Below are 23,629 nucleotides of genomic sequence, written 5' to 3'. Positions count from 1 at the left end.
GAGGTTATTTATCTCAGGGCATCCTTAAGAGACAGGAACTCTGCTCTTTCTGTTGAGTAGTATGATGGAATTTACCCAGAGGTCCCCTCAGCACCAATCACCACTATTATTCATGAGAAGATGATTGCTCTTAGATCATCCATAACAAAAGCACCATTTGCCAGAACTGGTTTTATGAGAATCACGGAACAAACCACAAAAGCTTGAACCGACCTGGGTTGGGAAATGTTGTTTTGGATACCAGTACTCGGCACAAAACAAGTAATCACAGACATCTTGATTGGCTGAATAATCTGTCCCAGAAAGGATGGGAAAAAGAGATTCTATGTAAAAGTAGCGGGATGTTTCATGCCAAACGGTGCAGGGATTCGCCACAACAGAGAAATGCTACGCCTCTCCAGTATGAAGTAGTCATCAGAAAACAGTTTCTGGTGAAATTTTCCTCAATTTTGGCTCACAGTTGTTTATTCCAAACATGCTCCTTGTCTTTGTGTGTGTGTGTGTGTGTGTGTGTGTGTGTGTGTGTGTGTGTGTGTGTGTGTGCACGTGTGCATGCAGGCGTGCATCACATTTGATACTAATTTCCAAGGGTGTTGGAGGGTTGAGGAGAAAGTGCCATGAGACACTTGACAGAGTGTGTGTGACACAGCTATGCTGGCTCGATGGCGGAGGAAAAGACATTAATAAACTGCCCATGTGTTTCTGACGTTTGCTCTGGTACTCAAGTCAAGGAGGCAAACAAGACAAATGAGTCCTGTTTCCCTTGTTGTGTTTCAGCCCATAAACCCTTGCTCTCAGTGTTGCCAATTACGTTTGGTGTGTGTGTGTGTGTGTGTATGTGTATGTGCCTGTGCCTGCTTGGCCCAAGTGTAAGTGTATTAGAGAAAGTGGACTAGAGAAAGAATATATGTACTTTTATGCCCACTTGTGAGGAAGAGTTTGTTTGTGTGTTTTTGTTTCTGTAAGTGTATTTGTATCTGTGCCTCTTGCTCAGGTGTGACTTATTGTATGAAAGAGAGAGTACGAAAATGTATGAAAAAGTTGTGTGTGTGCGCACGTGTGTTTGAGTAAGTGTGTGTGTATGTCTGCGTGTTTGAGTAAGTGTGTGTGTGTGTGTGTTTGGCCCAGGTGTAACTGTAATAGAGAAAGTGGACTAGGGAAAGAATATATGTACTCGTATGCACACTTGTGAGTAAGTGTTTCTTTGTGTATTTCTGCAAGTGTATGAAACTGTATTTGTATCTGTGCCTCTTGCTCAGGTGTGACTTATTGTATGAAAGAGAGAGTACAAAAGTGTATTAGAAAGAGGTGTGTGTGTGTGTGTGTGTGTGTGTGTGTGTGTGTGTGTGTTGTGTGTGTGTGTCTGAACCGGGGTTGGGGGGTCATGCTCGCAGGGGATGATTTGTGTAGGAGATCTGGGCCAGTGGGGTCTATGTTTACTTTACATCCAGCAGAGGTGGAGCGTGATGCCCTGCTTTTTCAACACTTTCACACGCTTTTCCACGCGGTTTCCTCACCACCTCTCTCTCTTCCTTAGCAACGCCTCGGTTAGAACAGAGGGAGTGACCCACATCTGGGCGAACGCTTAGCACCGTTGAGAGGAAATAGGAAACGTTTGCTGCTCAATATGACACTTTTATACCAGCGTTCTAACCTCTGTCGTGAAGGAATGAAAAAAAGAGAAGTGGAAGGAAAAGAGCCGGGGTGCACACGTTATCCAACGCATCGTACAGTACCGCGTGAGCAGATGTGTTTTCAGTTTAGCTTTAAATTCACCCTAACACCCGACACTGAAAGTGCCCTGCTGTACCCATTGGGGTGCACCGGGATTGAAACCCCTAACCCAGACAGTGGCTTGCTCTATTCATTAAGGCACACTCAATTCTCCATACATTTAGCTACATAGGGCCTTTATATCTATCTATCTATCTATCTATCTATCTATCTATCTATCTATCTATCTATCTATCTATAGAAAGATGCATAGATAGATAGATAGATAGATAGATAGATAGATAGATAGATAGATAGATAGATAGATAGATAGATAGATAGATAGATAGATAGATAGATATATTTTTTTTCTCCCTTTTTCTCCCCAATTGTATCCAGCCAATTACCCCACTCTTCTGAGCCGTCCCGGTCACTGCTCCACCCCCTCTGTCGATCCGGGGAGGGCTGCAGACTACCACATGCCTCCTCCGGTACATGTGGAGTCGCTAGCTGCTTCTTTTCCCCTGACAGTGAGGAGTTTCACCAGGGGGACGTAGTGCGAGGGAGGATCACACTACACCCCCCCCCCCCCCAAACAGGCGCCCCGACTGACCAGAGCAGGTGCTAGTGCAGCGACCAGGACTTAGTATACCCACATCCGGCTTCCCACCCGCAGACACGGCCAATTGTGTCTGCAGGGACGCCCGACCAAGCCATAGGTAACACGGGGATTCGAACCAGCGATCCCCGTGTTGGTAGGCAACGGAATAGACCACTACGCTACCCGCATGCTCCTCCATATGGTATTATGAAAACAGAAAGCAGCAGAGGGAGAGAGACATTGATTGGTTTGTTGGTGCCAGTAGCCTTGTTACAATCACAGGTGATCTAGACATATTGGATTTGTTTATGCTGTGACTGTGGAATTGATTTGAATCCCGCTTATCATAAATGAGCTTGTAGAGGGAGCTCAGATCCTGGACAGTCAGTCACTCAGACTCAGCCTCTCTGCCAATGTGCAAACAATATGGATCCGTGTCTAGGTGTCGACAATTTCCTTGGTGTGTTTGCAAGACAAAATCACTCAAATGCATTGATTGGTGTTTCTTTGTGTTTGCTGTGCAGCCCAATATTAAAGACATTAACGTGTGGCTGTGTGTGTGAGTGTGTGTGTGTGTGTGTATGTGTATGTGTGCATGTGTGTGTGTGTGTGTGTGTGTGTGTGTGTGTGTCAGGCTGCATCCCTGACTGTGGACTTGTGCGGCGATGACCAGGAGCCAGGCTACTGCGCTGTGAGCAACGTGGCAGTGCACACTGATTGGTAAGGCAATCTCACTCTCACACACCATATACACACACACACACACACACACACACACACACACACACACATACACACACACACACATTCAAATGCAGATACACGCGTGCACACAATTGTGTACACGTGCACACACATTTTATATGCAAACACAGACATGCCTTTGTTTGCACCCATAAGCATATGTATGTGCGTGCACATATACACAAACACACACAAAGACATACACCGTTTCTCTGAGCATGACATCTACGTTCACAGTCTGATGACACGGTGCGTTTGTGCCGTCACTGACAGTTCAGTAATGTGACGGAATTTGGATATTCCAGGCCTGGAAAATTTGAGGGAAAAATGAACCTTATCCAAAAGGTTTTGCTAATGACTTGGAAATGTCTCCGACGGTTTTTCCCAGCTGTCTGACCACTCCACGTCTGCTTTATCTATTTGTGTTGAGGGATTAACAACGCTGATTATATATTTCCTGCATATATTTGAAGCGAACCAAAATAAGAACCCAAACACTCAAAAGAGCCGCTTAACAAAAAGAAATAAAGGAAAGTGGGGTGCCTGACACTTGGACTTAAACGACAGAGAGACAAATCTCACTGTCTGTAAAGGAATAGTCGAAGAAGTGATGTGGACTTTGTTTGTTGTGGTGCAGAAGAAATGGATCGCACACAGGTTGACCTCGACACACGTGACCATGCGATTTGACTTGACAAACATGCACGCTGGGCATTCGCAAATTATTATTATTTTTCCATCTGTTATCCAAGCCGCTTATCCCGACTGGGGTCGCAGGATGCTGGAGCCTATCACAGCAGTCATTGGGCGGCAGGCGGGGAGACACACTGGACAGGCCGCCAGTCCACCACAGGGCCCACACACACACACACATTCACACCTAGGGACAATTTAGTATGGCCGGTTCACCTGACCTACATGTCTTCAGACTGTGGGAGGAAACCGGAGCCCCCGGAGGAAACCCACGCAGACATGGAGAGAACATGCAAACTCCTATTAAAATATATAATATATTTATATTTCCAGCCGTTATCCTACCCGCTTATCCTGCTCTCAGGGTCGCGAGGATGTTTATATAATAATAAAATATTTTTTTATTTTTTGGAATTTCCCTTTCCCCCCCCGCTATTGTATCCAGCCAATTACCCCACTCTTCCAGGCCGTCCCAGTCGCTGCTCCACCCCCTCTGTCGAGCCAGGGGAGGGCTGCAGACTACCACATGCCTCCTCCGATACATGTGGAGTCGCCAGCCGCTTCTTTTCACCTGACAGTGAGGAGTTTCGCCAGGGGGGACGTACGTAGCATATGGGAGGATCACGCTATTCCCCCAAGTCGCCCCTCCCCCCATGAACAGGCACCCCAACTGACCAGAGGAGGCGCTAGTGCAGCGACCAGGACACATACCCACATCCGGCTTCCCACCCACAGAAACGGCCAACTGTGTCTGTAGGGACGCTCGACCCAGCTAGAAGTAACACGGGGATTCGAACCGGCGATCCCCGTGTTGATAGGCAACAGAATAGACCGCTACAGTACCCAGATGCCCCGGCATTCGCAAATTATGTCTTCTACTGTGAATAACAGCAGGGGTGTGTGTGTGTTTGTGTGTGTGTTTGTGATTGATTTGGCAATTGAAGAGAATCCAGTGAGGGCCTGTAACTTTAGGATCTCTCTTTATACTCTATATACTCTGTATCGTGTCTGTGTGTGCTCCTGTTTGTACCCATGCCTGTGTTCGTCCATTTGTTTAATGTTGTGTTTGCCTGTCTGTGCCCCCTTTCCCTGTGTACTTTCATGCATGCATGTATGATTGTATGATTGTGTGTGTGTGTGTGTGTGTGTGTGTGTGTGTATGCGTGTGTGCGTGTGTGTGTGCAGGATACTGGACGTCCAGCCTAACAGGCTCTCGGTGGGAGGTGTCCGGTCAATAGAGCCCATCCTTCACCGGCCCGGGCAGGTCGCCACCCATGACTTCGTCGGCTGCATCATGGAGTTCGCCGTCAACGGCCGACCACTAGAGCCAAGTCAGGCGCTGGCATCGCGTGATATCCTTGACAGGTCTGTGCAACCCCCCCCCCCCACACACACACACACACACACACACACATCATCATCTCTCTACCTTCCCATCTTTCCCCTCCTGCCATCTGTCTGTTTTCCATAACCTTCTCAACACTCGCCATGGGACGCCAGTTCACGAGCTCCAATCCTCTCGACAGTGGTTAAAAAGAGGGGGATTTTTTTTAAATAGAAGAAATAGCAGGGTTTCTTTTTCTATTTGAATTTTTTTTAAGAGAGAAACCAACCGCAGAATGCCAGAGATTTTTTCATTCTTTATTTTTCCCCCCTTTTTTTCTCTTAATCGTGAATGGTGGCGCAGACAGATCTTTTGATATGCTAATGCTCTTGAGGCTTTTGCAGCATATTCTTCTGCTGAGGGGGGGGGGGTGGAGGGTGGAAGGTGGGAGGTCTCATTTCATTTTACACCCACAGTTCCTTTTTTCAGGACCTCCTAGCAATCGACTGTGTGGCTGACCATTATGGAGCCTGCCTGTTTATCTGTCTGACTGTCATTCTTTACTGTCTGTCCATTTGTGTGTCTGTCTTCCTGCAGATGCCCTAGACTGGAAGGAGCCTGCACCGCCAACCCCTGCAGACACGGGGGCACCTGTTTGGACCACTGGTCCTGGCAGCAGTGCCAGTGTGTGGACGGCTTCACTGGCAAATACTGTGAGAAATGTGAGTATTGTTCTTTTGAAGTGTCTTGTCTTTTGCTGAGGATGCACTTATCAATGCATATTCTGTCATGACTATTTATGAACCTTCCTCATGAGTCATCCGACTGCACCATGTTACTTAATATAGGCCACGCTGCTGCATTTTTACTTCATCTTAACTCACTGGGGGATCTAGTTATATAACACTTTGGAGTCACTGTCTTATAACTAAATCATGCTGCTAAACACCTTATGAGACCGCCATTGAAATAAATAACTGAGTAAGGTGGAAAACGTCCCACGATGCTAGGGGGAAACAAAGTCATCTTTAAACAAAACTTCACAACCCCCCGGATAGAGATAGATTGGGATGAATCATTAACTGTGTATGTGGATGGCACCACACATCTGAAAGTTTCATGCATTCAGATTTTTCTCCTCGTTTCAACTCATGTTACTGCTGTAAAGACACGGCGGGGTCAAAAGTCTGGCTAAGACCGGTATAGAGAGGGACTAATGCAACTTATCAACCAAACCCAATCAGAGATGGCTATTAAAAGCAGGGGGAAATCTAGACCATTTTGCATTTAGCCGACCCTCTTAACCAGTGCAACTTCCCATGTGAGTGAAGGTATAGCCTCAGTTTTTCTTAAGCATAAACAGCCTTGCTGCAAGAATCAGACCTGCAAAGTTTCAGTCACATGTCAGTTGTCTCAGACTTGAAGGTGCTCACTCCCATCCCGACTCTTTCACACTCGGCTGCAAACCGCCCCAGTACGTGCTGGGGGTTGCGTTCTGATGAAGCCAACAAAACTACATCATCTGTGATGAGCAGAGATGCAATTCGGTTGAACCCCAAAATGGACGCACTCCTGACCTTGGCTGCGCCTTGAGATCCTGTCCGTGAATATCACAAACAGAATCGGAGACAAGGGACAACCTTGAACTGTCCAACTGGGCGGAGACCCTGGGGTAGACCCAGAACTCACTGGGGGGACTACATGTCCAATCTGGCCTGGGAACACCTTGGGATCCTCCAGGAGGAGCTGGAGAGTGCTGCTGGGGAGAGGGACGCCTGGAGGGCCCTACTTAGCTTGCTGCCACCGCGACCCAGCCCCGGAGAAGCGGCTGGAGATGAGATGAGATGAGATGAGATGAGCTGAGATGAGATGTCAGTTGCTCTTACTGCAGTGACTCTTTGCAGCTGTGCCTACATGGACAAGCTTTCAATATAGTCCATGGGCCAGAGCCCAAAATTTCCTATTTCGGTACACTCAAGGTGGCAAAACTTACTTATAATTTTTGAAAGGATCCATGTCTGTAGATGATATTTTGGTATGATAACCATTCCTGAGTGGCAGCTGTATCACAGTTATCAGCTCATGAAGTTAACCACCCCCTAAAGTAAATTGCATTTTAGACGCTGGTGCATATCCTGGTTTAGCCTCATGGTCAGGACATTTTTCAATGTTCTATAATATTGTCTTTGGTATCATTTTAAAGGGGACCTTCTTAGCTTTCATTCAAGCCCTGTTGTGGATATTTCTCACAAATATAGAGGTCACTTGAGCTCTTCAACCCGTCAATAACACACATCTTTCTGCAATGTTCGCCTAAACTATATACTTTCTTTTAGCCCTGTGGCATCTAGGAATATCAGGGACACAAAACACAAAAACTGGAATACTCACAGGACTGTAAAGATTCAGGAAATGTATAATATACCCATACTATTTCATTGTGTGAGGTGATTGTGAACCTTAAATTAGAAGGGCATTATTACTAACAAACTAACTAGACCAAAGCCAGTTAGTCCATGGGTCAGACCAGATATCGATATCACCCAAGGTGACACAACTTCACTGGTGCCATTTTATTTGGTACACTAACAGAAGTAAAATAATACATGATAACCTTTCCAAATGAGCAGCTATTTCATTTTTCTTTCAGGAAACCTGTTTCTGTGCCTCTCACGATTGTGTATTTGCCCAGATTTTTACAAATATAGCATTTCAACACCCCTGGTACTGATTAGCCTAGCTTAAACTCTGGGACAGTTCTTAGTTGGCCAACAACCAAGGATAACCAGTACTGTGTACTTCCATTCATTGTGCTAAGCTAGGCTAACGTGCAGCCAGATAGCTTTCTACTAAACACATATAGAGGAAACTGGTATCTATCTTCTTGTCTCACTCTGGAGAAGATTGTAAGCTAATTTCCCATAATGTTAGCATGTTCTTTTAATGTATATGTTAATATGATTAGTTAAAGTGGCTACGAGGAACTTTCATCTTGTGTTGATTTTAGCGGCCTCATGTGGACAAAATACAGCTGTTGCATAGCAACTAGTTAATGTATCTATTTGTGGCTATGTAAGATAAATAATGGTAATATGACGCTGGTGAAGCAAAGTAAACTTTGTTTTAGTAGTGTTCATACACCTAAGTTACATGTATTTGTTTGTATGTGGCAGGTGAAAACTGACTGAATATGGCCACTGGTGAACAAGCACGTTTTTACCCAATACCAAAGCGCCCACGGGTGGAGTGCATTATCCACTGTTCTGATGATACAGATAAGCTGGTTTCACTACAAAGTGTCGACTCATGGAGAACTCTGCTCAGGGCAGCTCAGATACGAAATCATGCACCAGTTTTGAAACTGGCAAAAGACATTCCTGAGGGACAGATTCCAGCAATCTACTACCACAGAAAGTGTCGCAGTATCTTCACTATGAAGCAAATTCTTGATGGCCTCCTTGCAAAAGAAAAGAAAAGTTGTGTCTCTGCTGAAGAGAAACAATCTAAGAGAGTAGCTCGACATGCTCCAAGTACATCTAGGACTTATGATGCAGAGTGCATATTTTGTCAGAAAAACAGCAAATATTCCAAGAGACAGAATACGAGAGAAGTACTGGTGCAGTGTCGAGAACTGCGAGCTGATGCAAAGATCAGGAGTGCAGCCACAAAGAAAAGGGACAGCAGAATCCTTGCCATTGTGAGTAGAGACCTTGTAGCAGCTGAAGGGCACTACCACAGGTCATGCTATAGACTTTACACCAAAGAAGAGGTTTCCAAAGGAGAGGTTGCCAGCAATGAAGATGATGATGCTGCAGCCCAGTATGAAGCTGCTGTGAATAAGGCATACAATGAGCTGTTCCTCTTCATCAGGATGGAGCTTTTTGGCAATCCTCAAGTGATGACAATGACTGATCTCTCTTCTAGACTGGTAGCTTCAATGAACTCCCAAGGCATTGCCCAAGTCAAGGAATCAACCAAGAAGCACATAAGGCGAAACCTGGAGAGTGAGTTTGCTGGAGCCTTGCAGATATTCCCTGATGAGAAAGGAAAATTCCTCCTCTATCCCGATAACTTGTCCATGAGGGAACTTGCCAAAGAAAATCAGTCTCTCAAAAGGGAGCTGCAGACCCTGAAAAGTGTCAGTGCACAAGATGTTATAGCCGAAGCAGCCATCAAATTGAGAGCAGACATTAAAAGTCAAGATGTTCCTCAAACCTGGCCGCCTGAAGTCAAACCAGAAGCAGAATGTCCTACCATTCCAGAGTCGCTCATTATCTTCCTGTACTCTCTACTCACAGGCTCAAATGATCCTGATCATGCATCCCAGAGAGTGCAGTGCCTTCTGCAGTCATTTGGCCATGACATAGTATATGCAGTGACATGTGGAAATACCAAGCCTTCCAAGCACATTGTTCTGCCGTTCAGTGTCAAATCGTTGACAGGAAATGCAGAGTTGATAAACATCCTCAACCGACTTGGTCACAGTGTGTCCTATTCACAGATGGAAGAGATCAACACTGCCCTGTGTCTCCAGAAACTGTCATAATCAGGGAGTGGCATTGCCCTTCCAGCTAACATCCATCCTGGCATATTCACAACTTTAGCCTGGGACAATATCGACCGTCTTGAAGAAACTGTCAGTGGTGAGGGAACATCTCACAGAGTCAATGGGATTGCTGTGCAAGCAAAGCCAGTCAACCCACTTCCTGTCCAACCCATGCCCACTGTTCCCAAAACAAAGAAGAGAAGCATTGATGGACCCCCACCAATGTTACCAACTTACAATGCTGGACAACGGGTAGGGCCACCACAAAGCAAAAAGTCAGATGCCGATACTGCAGCCAATACTAAGCTTGCCAGAGAGAAAAACCTTCTTTGGGTCCTAGCACGCATGTCCCAACAAGAAGAACAGTCAGTCAGCAGCTGGACAGGCTTCAACATCCTGACTCGAGGAGAGATGACGGTCATCCCCGACAATATAGGCTATCTGCCTACCATCAATGCTCCAGCGACACAAATGTCTACTGTCAACGAGGTGCTTAACCAGTCACTGAGCATCATGCAGTGCTTAGGCCTGAGGAAGATTGTCTGTGTCTTTGACCAAGCCCTGTATGCGAAGGCTGTCAAGATCACATGGAAACACCATGACAAGTTCCATGATATCATCGTTAGGCTTGGGGTATTCCACACCATCTGCACACTGCTGGCAATAATAGGAAAGCGTTTCCAAGATGCTGGACTCAAAGACCTCTGCATTGAGTCTGGCATGATTGCAGAAGGCTCAATTGCTGGTGTTATGGATGGCCGCAAGTACAACAGGGCAGTGCGACTACACAAGCTCCTGTATGAGGCTCTCATGCGACTGACCTTGAATGGTTTCCTGTCCTGGTTGGAAGAAACTCACAGGAATGTCATGGTTCACCTGAATGAGACACTGAAGACCATTGACAGCCTTGGGAAAGAAGTCTCACAACATGCTTTGAAGGAGGTCCTCGAGAACCGCTCTTGTACACGCATCATGGATCTATTTGAAGTCTACCGTGAGTTCCTTAGAGGTGGAAACGGCAGCCTCTCGAACTTCTGGATGTCCTATTTGGACATGGTTGAAATCTTGTTGGGGCTCATCCGAGCATCCAGAGAGGGAGACTGGATGCTACACTTGGCTAGCATTCGAGCAATGATCCCATGGTGCTTTGCTTATGACAGGATGAATTATGCACGCTACCTCCCCTACTACTACGCCCAGATGTCTGAGCTGCCCATCACACACCCAGATGTGTACACAGAATTCATGGAAGGAGGCTTCTCAGTCCAACTGGGCTCCACCAATCCCTTTGGCCGAATCCCTGTTGACCAAGCTATAGAAGAAACGGTGAACAAAGACACCCAAACAGCTGGAGGGACAAAGGGATTCAGCTTGAAGCCAGGAGCTGTGACCAAATATTATCTCACAGCTGAGTATAGAAGCATGTACCTCAGACAGCTGAGAGACCTGACAGGTCAAGGCAGGTGCAAATGGTCTCATCCAGATCTACAGAGTCCATGGATCAAGAGATATGAAGCAGATGTCCAGTCTCTCATGGACCTTATGGAGAATAACTGGCTCAATCCTATGTCCCCTGATGAGATTGATTTGGTTAGCCTCTCCACTGGCAACATGGCTCCACCTGATGTGACCATAGATCTCTTGAGAGCTCTTGAGAAAGGAGAAGAGGCCTACCAAGCATTCCAGCAAACAAGGTTAGATGCAGACCCACCACCTGTGAAATTCCACGACAAGATGACCAAGCGAAGTCTGAAAACATTCTCCAATGTCAGCACAAAACAAGCTCATGGAAAGAAAGCACAGGATGTGGTTCTGAAGGCAGATAGAAACCTTTTCAGTCACATGATCCTGGTGGCTGAAAGCAGGAAGGTGAATCTGAAGGATGTCCTTGCCTACCCATTGGGCCCACTACCATGGGCACTGGCAAATGCTGATGGGTCCTTACGAAAAACAAACAAGGCTGCACTTGCCAGAGAGCTTGAAAAGAATGTATCTCCTGCAGAAGACATCCCAATCCCATCTACTTCCATCACTGATGGGATGAGCCTGGTCCAAAAAATGAATGGCAACAACAAAACCTTTGCACAGGTGGCAGAGTCAGCCTTGACCAAGGTCCTCCATGAGGGAGCACAGAGTTGGAGGATTGATGTTGTTTTTGATGTCTATCACCAGACTTCGATCAAAGATGCTGAACGACTGAACCGGGGTGGAGACATCACTCTCCAGTACAAGAATCTTGCAGGGGGACACCACGTCCAGCAGTGGAGAAAATTTCTGTGCAGTTCCTCCAACAAGACCAGTCTCATCAAGTTTTTGGTGGAAGAGTGGAAACTCCCACGATACAGAGCTATGCTGCATGGCAAGGTGTTGTACATGACCTGTGAGGAAACCTGCTACAAGTTGACAGAAGATGGGTGTGAGGAAGCAGCAGAACTGCACTCCACACATGAAGAAGCTGACACCTGTCTGCTCCTGCATGCATTGCATGCAGCAAATGCGGGCTCAAAGTCAGTTATCATCACAGCTGAGGACACTGATGTCATGGTGCTTTGTCTTGGCTTCCAGAAGGACATCACCTGTCCCATCTACCAGAAGTGTGGGACTCAGAACCGCACACGGTTTGTCGACATCACCAAACTGGCAAGTTCACTTGGAGACAGCATCTGTGACAGCCTAATTGGCTTACATGCCTTCACAGGCTGCGACACTGTCAGTGCATTCGCTGGTCGAGGGAAGCTGAATGCCCTGAAGATAGTGAGAAAGCACACTTCCTGCCAAGAGACTTTTAGTCAACTGGGACAGACATGGAATGTGAGTGATGAGCTGTTCCAGAAAATTGAGCAGTTCACCTGTCGGATGTATGTTGCTAATAGCAGCACTGCTGAGGTGAACAAACTGCATTACCAGCTCTTCTGCACCAAAAGGGGAGAGGTTGAGTCCAGCCAGCTGCCACCATGTAGAGACTGTCTCTTTATGCATGTTCAACGAGCCAACTATCAGGCAGCAATATGGAAGTGCTGTCTGCAGGCTAACCCTGTGGTGCCAAGCCCTACTGAGTATGGATGGACAGACGATGAAGGCAAGCTGGCCATTTACTAGATGCGCTCCCCACCTGCACCAGATGTGGTCTTGGAAATGCTAACATGCAAGTGTGTGCATTCATGCAAAATGCCAAGCTGCATGTGCCTGTCAAATGGACTTCCATGCACAGACATGTGCAGGTTACAGACCTGCAGTAACCAAAAACAGCAGGATGGTCCAGAACTGGACTTTGAACTTGGGGAGTCAGATGATGAGAGAAACGAGCAGTTTGATGAATGACAGTGTGATGATTCTGATGGTATTACTGTGGTAGTAGTCTATTGATGCACAGGATGTTGATTCTGGACTTGGTTACCCAGAGCTTGATAACAATAATGTAACCATATTCACATATACCCATTACCCTACCCATTACCATTACATATACCCACTAATGATATGGGATTACATGTATCATTGACTAAGTATATGTAAATGTCAATGTTGTTTAAAATATTAAAATAGTTCATTACCTCACTATGGTATTCCTTTTTATCATGTATTTTGATTGTGTATTTAAACAAATGTATAGAGACCAGTTTGTGACCTAACTGGCTTTGGTCTAGTTCTAATTTAAGGCTCACAATCACCTCACACAATGAAATAGTATGGGTATATTATACATTTTCTGAATCTTTACAGTCCTGTGAGTATTCCAGTTTTTGTGTTTTGTGTCCCTGATATTCCTAGATGCCACAGGGCTAAAAGAAAGTATATAGTTTAGGCGAACATTGCAGAAAGATGTGTGTTATTGACGGGTTGAAGAGCTCAAGTGACCTCTATATTTGTGAGAAATATCCACAACAGGGCTTGAATGAAAGCTAAGAAGGTCCCCTTTAAAATGATACCAAAGACAATATTATCGAACATTGAAAAATGTCCTGACCATGAGGCTAAACCAGGATATGCACCTGCGTCTAAAATGCAATTTAGTTTAGCGGGTGGTTAACTTCATGAGCTGATAACTGTGATACAGCTGCCACTCAGGAATGGTTATCATACCAAAATATCATCTACAGACATGGATCCTTTCAAAAATTTCAAGTAAGTTTTGCCACCTTGAGTGTACCGAAATATCGTCTGGCCCATGGACTAATAGGCTTTGGAACCATGTAGAATTCAGAGCTGTAGTTGATTGGGAAGAAAGTAAAAACAAATAAATAAGATAAACTTTGTAAATCCAAGTAAGCAAATGAAATTGTGCAGCAGCAAGCAGATTCACATATAGTCCCCCCCGTTGCAGACCTGAACAGTCCAAAAAGCAAAAAAAACAATGTAAACAAAATAGTAAATTGACTTGTAAATTGACTATAGCACTTTTCTTTTGATGGAGGAGGCTGCCATGCAAGGCACCAACCTGCTCATCAGGAGCAGTTAGGGGTTCAGTGTCTTGCTCAAGGACACTTTGACACGCTCTCCGCAGGAGACAGGGATGGCACAAGCAACCTTCTGATTACTAAACGGCCCACTCTACCTCCTGAGTCATGTCGCCCCTACTAAGCTACTAAGTCGAAGTGTAAATCTTTAGCCCCCGCCTGCCCAACCTCTACTCCTGATTGGCTGCCGGGAATAAATTGACCATCTTCTTTTCACAGACATCACAGCAGACACGGCCCTATCCCTAGACGGTACTGGTCGTCTGGACTACTCCCTGAGGCAGGGTCCCAAACGGGATGTCCTACTGCGGCAGTCACTGCAGGGAACAAATCCTGACCCTAGGGGTCCCAGCAGCCTGGAGGTGAAGTTCAGGACCCGCAGCAAAACCGGCACCCTGTTGCATGTGCAGGAGAGCACCAACTACACTACTGTTAAGGTGAGGGTGAGATAGAAAGAGTGAGAGAGAGAGAGAGAAAAAAAGAGAGAAACTGGAGTCAAGTACATTTTGAGTGTGCTGTGCATAAGTGTGGCTGCATGAGCTGAGGCATGTAAGCATAAACTGCACATGTGACCACAATCATTCATATTGTTATGACTAAGTGTGTTTCTGAGTGTAGCTTTGTGTGTCAAGGGCCACGTGAATGTGATGGTATGCAAACACACACATGCATGCATGCACACACACACACACACACACACACACACACACACACACACACACACAACGAGTAGGTAAAGCTGTGAATCTGGGGTCAAACCCTCAACTCCCTCCTCCCTTTAGCCCCTCTTCCTCACATCTCCTCCTCTCCTCTTCGTCACAGCCTCCCTCCATCTGATCCTGGGCAATTACCCAAACAGGCCAGAATTCTCATTCATCCTCTTCAATATTCACTCCTTTACCCCCATCCCGAAAACCCCCAACCGCATAACCCCAAACCCCCAGACACACTTCACCCTCCTGTCTCACTCCAGAAATACTGGACCTCCTTCCTGTTCTCTCTCTCTCGCTCTCTCATAGTTTTGGTTCCCGGTGTTGAACAGTCTAGGAGTCTAGGATGTCTCACATCACCACTATAACTAATTTTGCTTTCTTTCTTTCTATCTATCTATCTATCTATCTATCTATCTATCTATCTATCTATCTATCTGTCTATCTGTCTATCTGTCTATCTGTCTGTCTGTCTGTCTGTCTATCTATCGATCTATCCGTCTATCTATCTAGTCTTTCTTGTCTTGCCTTCATGTCTTGTCTGTTTTTGACTGTCTGTCAATCTGGTGATCTACTGATATAGATATATGTGTAAAGTCTGAGAGCTACATATGTTGAGGAATAAAAATAACAAGATGCAGAATAGATATACCCACAAAGTGGTTCTGCAGGTTTGGAGCACTGAGTATTCTTTGGCCTGGGGTACTTTTTTCCGTTTTCCCCATTTTAAATCAATTCTTCCGGAAGCCACTTATCATTGCTGATTTCTGGGGTCTTTGAAAAGGGAGGAGAATGGGATTACTTTCCCATCGAAGTTGGAACCGCACATATGAGATTACCATACGCAGCGCAGGCCTCTCATTCCCTCTCCAAGAAAAAGTGAACTTGATTAATTTCTTTTAAAGAAGGCAGTGTGTGCTTTTCTCCCTTTTTTTTTCAAGGAAGTGACATTTCCAGTGGGTGTTAGTGGACATTTACCTCCGACTTTGCTGTTAACTACCTGCCGGTCATCTGTTGGCTGAACGTCAGCTACACACAAGTTGTGAGAACATGAATAATGGTGTACCACTGGGAAATTGATTTATGAGTGTGAACTTGAATTTTAAAAAAAAGAAGCCATTTCTTCAACCTTAACAGATTTTGTACGTGCTGGAGTAACATTTCCACATTGGTTTTTGATTTCTTTGGCCTATCAGGCGTTGTAGTGGTCTATTACGTTGCCTACCAAGACAGGGATCGCCGGTACGAATCCCTGTGTTACCTCCGGCTTGGTCGGGCATCCGTACAAACACAATTGGCCGTGTCCGCGGGTGGGAAGCCGGATGTGGGTATGTGTCCTGGTCGCTGCACTAGCGCCTCCTCTGGTCGGTTGGGGCGCATGTTCGGGAGGGGGGGGGACTGGGGGGAATAGTGTCATCCTCCCATGTGTTATATCTCCCTGGCGAAACCCCTCACTGTCAGGTGAAAAGAAGCGGCTGGCGACTCCACATGTATTGGAGGAGGCAAGTGGTAGTCTACAGCCCTCCCCGGATTGGCAGAGGGGCTGGAGCAGTGACTGGGATGGCTCAGAAGAGTGGGGTAATTGGCCGGATGCAATCGGGGAGAAAAGGGGGGGGGGCAAAAATAAATAAATAAATTCGGTCTAACTAGTATCTAACATTTTATGTCCCTCTGATCATCTGTCTCACTGTCTTTCTTCTGCTATAATTTCACCTTCACAATACCCAAAACTGTGGTCTGCTATTGATTTTTTTCAACTGCGTTCAATTATTCAATCATCCAAACGTCATTTATATCTGTCTTTCATTTATACCTTTATCCATCCATCATCAGTCTACCCATCACACCATCCACTGGCCTTTACATCTATCAAATTGATCTTAGCCGAACAGAAAAATAGATGTGTTTTTTGTATGGGGAGCCCCAAAAGGAAACAAACCCCATCAATCCTCTTCTCTTAACTGATCTAACTCGGAGTCAGTGGTTACATGTACGCCTTTGTCTGTTGTACTCATCCTCTGTCTCTGTGTCTGGCTCTGTCTTTAATTTTTACTGAAGTTTATAGGTTATATTCAACTGCTGTATCTATGAATCATGCTATCACAGAGCTATCCATCCATCCATCCATCCATCCATCCAAACTTGGTTTGTGTTAAATCAGTGTCTACTGTTTTCTAAGAACACCCATGGCCACCTGCCTCATGCTTTGTCTCGGTTGTCTTGCCCAGCTAAAGAACGGGAACATCCACTACATCTCAGATGCAGGCGTGGGGGGCAAGGTGGAGCGGACCCTGGGGGACTCCGTGCTGTCGGACGGTCTGTGGCACACGCTCCATCTGGTCAAGAATGCTTCAGCCACTGCCCTGCAACTAGACGGTGCCCACCCCAAGGTCATCCAGCATACCACTCAGGACTTTGGGGGTCTCGGCGTCCTTACCTTGTCCCTGGGAGGGATACCCCCTGGATCTGCCCAGCAGAAAACTGCAGCAGGTAAGGCTGGGTGATGTGTGGGGATGTGAGTGGTGTTTTTGCTGTCAACACAGAGAAATGCACATTCTCAAGCTCTCAAAAGTATAAAAAAGATTCTTGTCGTAGAAATTAGTTTTTATTTGTTCTAACTGGGCGACACGGTGGCGCAGTGGTTAGCACACAGTCACCTCACAGCAAGAAGGTCCTGGGTTCGAGCCCCGGGGTAGTCCAAGCTTGGGGGTCATCCCAGGTCGTCCTCTGTGTGGACTTTGCATGTTCTCCCGTGCCTGCGTTGGTTTCCTTCGGGCGCTCCGGTTTCCTCCCAAAGCTCAAAGACATGCAGGTCAAGTGAATTGGCAATACTAAATTGTCCCTAGGTGTGAATGTGTGTGTTGGCACTGTGATGGTCTGGCAGACTGTCCAGGGTGTCTCCCCGCCTGCTGCCCAATGACTGCTGGGATAGGCTCCAGCATCCCCGCGACCCTGAGAGCAGGATAAGCGGTTTGGCTAATGGATGGATGGATTTGTTGTAACGGTCATGGTGGTTTAGCATGTTTTGGGACTTCCTCTACATGTGTGTTTTTATGAGTATGTGGGGGGTGCACACACATGTGGTGGACAAAGCAAGCAGCCAAATGAATGACCTTGAAAGTAAAGCACAACCTTTTCTTTTGTTTTACTGAATGAGTTATCTGCTGCTTAAAGTGCTGACCATATTTGGTAGTGGGCCAACGAGGCTCAGTGGAACCGACCCTAAAATCTGGTTCTATTTGACTTTGGTGAGATTTACCTGTCACAAATTTGCAGTAGTTGTGTAAATGTTTCTTTATCTAAGTATCATTTATGGACTAATAACTAATATTAATTTGACCTGACTTTGTCTTGGAGCGCCTTCCTCTGATGATTTTCACTGTTTTCATCCCCATTTCCACAACCGCTCATTTCGATTCAAACCTAAATCACATATCAAATGTCCTGAAGACCGACATGAAAATAGTTTAGATAGGGTGAAGGAGAGGGCATCCAGAGGGAGGGAACGCAACATAGTAAATTTCAGAATTTCTGGGGAGGGGAAAAGCTAACCTAATACCCTGGACTAATATGGTAAAAATGAGCAATTTGAGTGATTTGTTGACCTCTTTTACACAAAGACCAGGGTATATTTCAAAATAAACATTTTCTGAGCATGCGGCGCTGTGGCGGGTTGCCCATTAATCCCCCTCCCCGCTCAATATGTGCTCCCAAACAGTTATGTTCTGTTGCACGTTCGCTAATGAAAAGAAACAAACGGATTTAATCTGTTCAGGGATAAATTCAATAAAACCTATTTACATCGGTGAGGCAGCATAGTTAGGCAATACACAAAGTAAGAGACTGAATTAGACACAGAGACGCTCATCCAACCCAGATGTACACGGTATGTCTTGAAGTCATCACGGCGCTGACAGTGGATTTCCCTGGCAGCAAAGAGCAAATGATTCATATTTCTTTTCTCAAATTTGCCAGTGATTGATTCAGCTCATTTTAGAATATGATTTGTTGAAGCATTGTTTTCCCATCAGGAAGTTTCACTTGGTATTTATCCCAAGCTTGAACCAATTACCCTACTTCACAAAATTCCTTCAGTTCTGACTACTCGGTTCCCGTTGTTTACCAGGACATAATCCAGCATCAACAGACATTTTGGAAAACGATCAGTCTGGTGTGAGCTGAAAGAGATTCACATCCAGGCCACTGCACTGTTAAACAACTACGCAGGTCTGTTTCCTGTTATCTGAACTGCTCTTCCTCCTATTCATCCACAGGTTTTGACGGCTGCTTGGCCTATGTCAAGTACAATGGGGCGAGCCTTCCATTTACCGGCGAACACAGCCTCGTCACGTCCACCAAGACCAGCTCCACTGTCAAGATCGGCTGCCGGGGCCCTAACCTGTGTGAGAGCAGCCCTTGCTGGGATGGACTGATGTGCGTCAATCAGTGGTACACCTACCAGTGTGTCCCGCCTGGCGCCTGTGCTTCCAACCCCTGTCAGAACCGCGGAAGCTGCGTGCCCGACCCACACACAGGTTTCACCTGTGTCTGCTCCGAGTACTACACAGGGAAGACGTGCGAGACCCTGGTGGCATGCCTGGGCGCGCAGTGCCCACAGGGCACTGTCTGCAAAACGGCCAACAACGGTGGATTCGTCTGCAGCCCCAGTCCCACTGCAGAGGAGATGGTCCTCCCCATCTGGGCAGTGCCCGCCATTGTTGGCAGCTGTGCCACTGTCCTCGCCCTAGTGGTTCTAGGCCTGATCCTGTGTAACCACTGTAAGGACCGCAACAAGACCAAAGTGCCAAAGGAGCCCAAGGAGAAGAAGCCCAAGGAGAAGAAGAAGAAAAAGAAGGGCAGTGAAAACGTGGCCTTTGACGACCCCGATAACATCCCGCCCTATGGAGACGACATGACGGTACGGAAACAGCCAGAGGGGAACCCGAAACCGGACATTATTGAGAGGGAAAACCCATACCTGATCTATGATGAAACGGACATCCCTCACAGCAATGAAACTGTCCCGAGCGCACCCTGTGCCCCCTGTAGCGGCCCGGAGGCAGATATTGAACATTATGACATCGACAATGCCAGCAGTATTGCCCCTTCAGATGCTGACATCATCCAGCACTACAAGCAGTTCCGCAGTCACACGCCTAAATTCTCCATCCAGAGACACAGCCCCCTAGGGTTTGCTCGACAGTCCCCCTTACCTCTGGGGGCAACAAGCTACACATACCAACCTCAGTACAGCCAAGCGCTGAGATCAACCCCTCTTAGCCACTCACACTCAGCTTGTCCCACCCCTAACCCACTGTCTAGACACAGCCCAGCCCCATTCACCAAACCCTCCTCCTTTTACCGCAACACCCCAACCCGGGAGCTTAACTTAGCTCGCCGCGATGGCAGCCCACTTGACCTGCACAATGAGGTGTGCCAGCCTCCTCCCATGTTTAACTATGCCACCCGGCTGGGGAGGCGGAGCAAGAGCCCTCAGACGATGGCAGGACATGGCCACACCTCCAGGCCTGGTAGTCGGCTCAAGCAGCCGATTGAGCAGATCCCCCTGGAAACTGGACCTCCTGTGGGGCTCTCGATTGAGGAGGTTGAGCGGCTCAATACGCCACGCCCGCGCAATCCCAGCATCTGCAGCGCCGACCATGGGCGCTCAAGCTCAGAAGAGGACTGCCGTAGGCCGCTGTCGAGGGTCCGCAATCCAGCTGATGGCATCCCGGCACCAGAGTCCTCGTCAGAGAGCGACTCCCATGACTCTTTCACCTGCTCAGAGATGGAGTACGACCGGGAGAAGCCCGTGGCCTACAGCTCCCGGGTTCCCAAACTGTCGCAGGTCAATGAGTCAGACGCCGACGATGAGGACTATGGCGGGAGACTCAAGCAGAGGCGGTACTCAAGCAGGAGGGCAGAGGGGGGGCCTGGCACTGCCCAGATGCCCCCAAGTGACCAGCACTACACCATGGCCCACAAACTAGGTCAGCAAGCGGGGGGCTTCAACTGGGACAATCTGTTGAACTGGGGCCCTGGTTTTGGACATTATGTAGATGTGTTCAAGGACCTAGCCATGCTTCCTGAGAATAATGCAGTGAAAGACATTGAAATGAACAGTGGGGATGGCTCAGTGACCATTCTAAATGAAGGAGAAGCCGAGCAATACGTATGAGACTATTTATTACAATGCTGTACAATATGGTGATGTTCTCCTTAAAAAAAAAGAAGAAAAAAAAAGAAGACTGTACATTTCAAGAAAACGTTTGACTACATTTTGTTTCTTTATTCAAAAAAATATGAGACGACTTAGAATGCAGTAAGACAGAAAATGACACGTGTGACATGACTGTTTTTGTAGTTACTCCCCTTGGACTATTTTACCAGTCTTTTGCACATCTCAACTCAGCTGTACAATCAAGCATTTTTAGCTTTTTAGGCCACATTTACAACACATCCATTTACACTGGATGGCTTGGGAAAAGAAAAACAACCCCACCATGTCTGAATTCAATTTAGTGTTAGCAAAGTTCCATCCACCTTATCTTAATCGAATGTGTCTGCTCTGTATTACCATTATTGCCTCGCCTTTATGAAAACTTCTGTCACATTCACGGCTAAACGATAAGATGAGCGATAACGGAGATGTTCGTAGGGGGAGAATTCCAGTGGGCCACGCAGCAATGGAAAACCTCGGCCTCTGTCTTTCATGGGGTAGATGTCTCATTGTGTTTGATCCAGCTGCACCTGTATGGCACAGCGACACAACCCAGTGTGACAAATGAGTGCTCGCACGGAAAAACAGACCCCGCCACTGTTATTATCCCACTGCCATACCTTCCCCCTTGCCCTCTGTCTTTATCTCTTGACTCTTTTTCTCTTCCTTTAATTGTCCCCGCGCCTTCTTTTCTCTGCCTTTCCTCTGCCAGTCAACCTATCCCTCCATCTCTTATTTCTGTCTATCCTTCTGACCCTTTTTATTCCTCTCTCTCTCTCTCTCTCTCTCTCTCTCTCTCTCTCACTCACTCTCTGTCTCTCTCACTCTCCTGACCATTTTTATACCTCTCTCTCTCTCTCTCTCTCTCTCTCTCTCTCTCTCTCTCTCTCTCTCTCTCTCTCTCTCTCTCTCCTGACCATTTTTATACCTCTCTCTCTCTCGCTCTTGCTCTCTCGCTCTACCCGGGTGTGTTTTCTCACAGAAGACTGGCCAAACACTCCAAGTGAGGATTAATCCAGTCCCCTGCCTTACAGACATTTGAGGATTTGAGAATGTGGGAGGACTTTCCTCTTAGTCTTTTTCTTTGGCCTGAGTTCAGGGGAGGAGGTTTGGGAGATAGCGTTTGTCTTTGTCACAAAACCATACTAGAGTTTTCTCGTCAGCCAAGAGATTTCAGGCAAAGATAACCTGTGTGTCCTGTAAACGAGACTCCATTAAAGAAAGAAAGAAAAAAATAAAGATGAACTTGTGTACATTTTTTTAAATTCATGAGAAATTGTGGAACGTCATTTGTTGTCAACGTCCATTGTTCATCATTTTGACATGTATGGTTTCTACTTTTTTTGTACTGTTTATTAACTTAAAATTACTTAAACTGTGTTTTTATGGATATTTTCATATGCTGAAATGTATGTTCTTACTTTCGGGGAAAGTAAGTTTAAAGACTTATTTTTTACATTTGTTACATATGTAACATCAGTATTTTCCACTTTTGATAAAACTATAACATGCTGTATGCTTTGTACCTGTAAAAAGACAATAACAGAATAAAAATAAGTATTTATTTAAAAACTCCCTTTTCAGGGTTTTCTGTTTCAGGCTGGTTTCAGGTTTTTGGTTCGGCCTCGCTTTCATGTCGCCTTTGCATAATCTAAAGTGTTGTTTCCTAAAATAGTCACATCCCAGCTCTGATAAGGGCTCGTTGGCGATAGTGTGGGTGGTAAGGGTATTCTGTCGGCTAAAAGATCCCAGGCTCACTCTGGGCAGACTTTAAATAACACTGGATCTCAATTGAACAAAGCATTTCAAAAGGCAATTGAGGACCTGAATGAAACCGAGCCACTGTGTTCCCGGCCAAGCACAACATTCAACGGGCTCCGCGACGCAGGGCCCTTTATTGCTTTCAACAATTATTTACATCTGGCTTATTGAGCAGAACTTTTTTCTTTTTTTTTGGTCATAGCTCAGTGATCTGCTATGCAATGTGCTTATCTTCTCCATCATCATGGAGAGAGAGGCCACGAGAGAGAATGCAGGGAGCCATGAACCGAGCGAGGAGTGACAGCCTGAATCTGGGCACTGGACTATGGCTTCTCACAGGCGCTCAGTCCTGCGGAGATCTGTGTTGACCGAAGCCTCCTTGGGAAGGCTGTATGCCGACACTGAGATAATAAGAGCATCTGCAATGACGATGAGCGTGTGTATTTAGTAAATTTGAGAAGAGAGATGAATTCAAATAATCCTCGCAGCATCTCATCGGGTCCTGGCGCTAAAGTGGAATGACTTGGCTTGAGAGGGAACTTTTTTTTTTCCCCCTTTTTTTTCTCCCCATTCATACCCGGCTAATTACCCCACTCTTCCAAGTCATCCCGGTTGCTGCTCCAGCCCCTCTGCTGATCCGGGCAGGGCTGTACCACATGCCTCCTCCGGTACATGTGGAGTCGACAGCTGCTTCTTTTCACCTGACAGTGAGGCGTTTTGCCAGGGGGACGTAGCGTGTGGGAGGATCATACTCTTCCCCCCAGTTCCCCCTCCCCCCCCAAACAGGTGCCCGCAGCGACCAGGACTCATACCCACATCCGGCTTCCCACCCACAGACACAGCCAATTGTGTCTGTAGGG

The 23,629-nt window shown here is 46.5% G+C and overlaps 1 protein-coding gene across 1 annotated transcript in view; it reads left to right on the top strand.

Moving 5' to 3' along the window:
- The window catches only part of fat4 (FAT atypical cadherin 4), a 124,188-nt gene extending 101,641 nt beyond the window's left edge, over positions 1-22,547 (top strand). Inside the window, exons 12-17 of the mRNA XM_056274443.1 lie at positions 2,949-3,034; positions 4,937-5,116; positions 5,673-5,797; positions 14,298-14,515; positions 17,017-17,278; positions 19,063-22,547. Coding sequence (XP_056130418.1) covers positions 2,949-3,034; positions 4,937-5,116; positions 5,673-5,797; positions 14,298-14,515; positions 17,017-17,278; positions 19,063-20,966 — 2,775 coding nt within the window. The 3' untranslated portion in view covers positions 20,967-22,547. The remainder of the gene's footprint in view (positions 1-2,948; positions 3,035-4,936; positions 5,117-5,672; positions 5,798-14,297; positions 14,516-17,016; positions 17,279-19,062) is intronic.
- The last annotated feature ends 1,082 nt before the right edge of the window (positions 22,548-23,629 follow it).

This window comes from Lampris incognitus, chromosome 1, assembly GCF_029633865.1.
Source record: "Lampris incognitus isolate fLamInc1 chromosome 1, fLamInc1.hap2, whole genome shotgun sequence".
Classification (NCBI taxonomy): domain Eukaryota; kingdom Metazoa; phylum Chordata; class Actinopteri; order Lampriformes; family Lampridae; genus Lampris; species Lampris incognitus.
The sequence above is the reverse complement of the archived record's forward strand: the minus strand, read 5'-3'. Positions and strand labels throughout refer to the sequence as shown.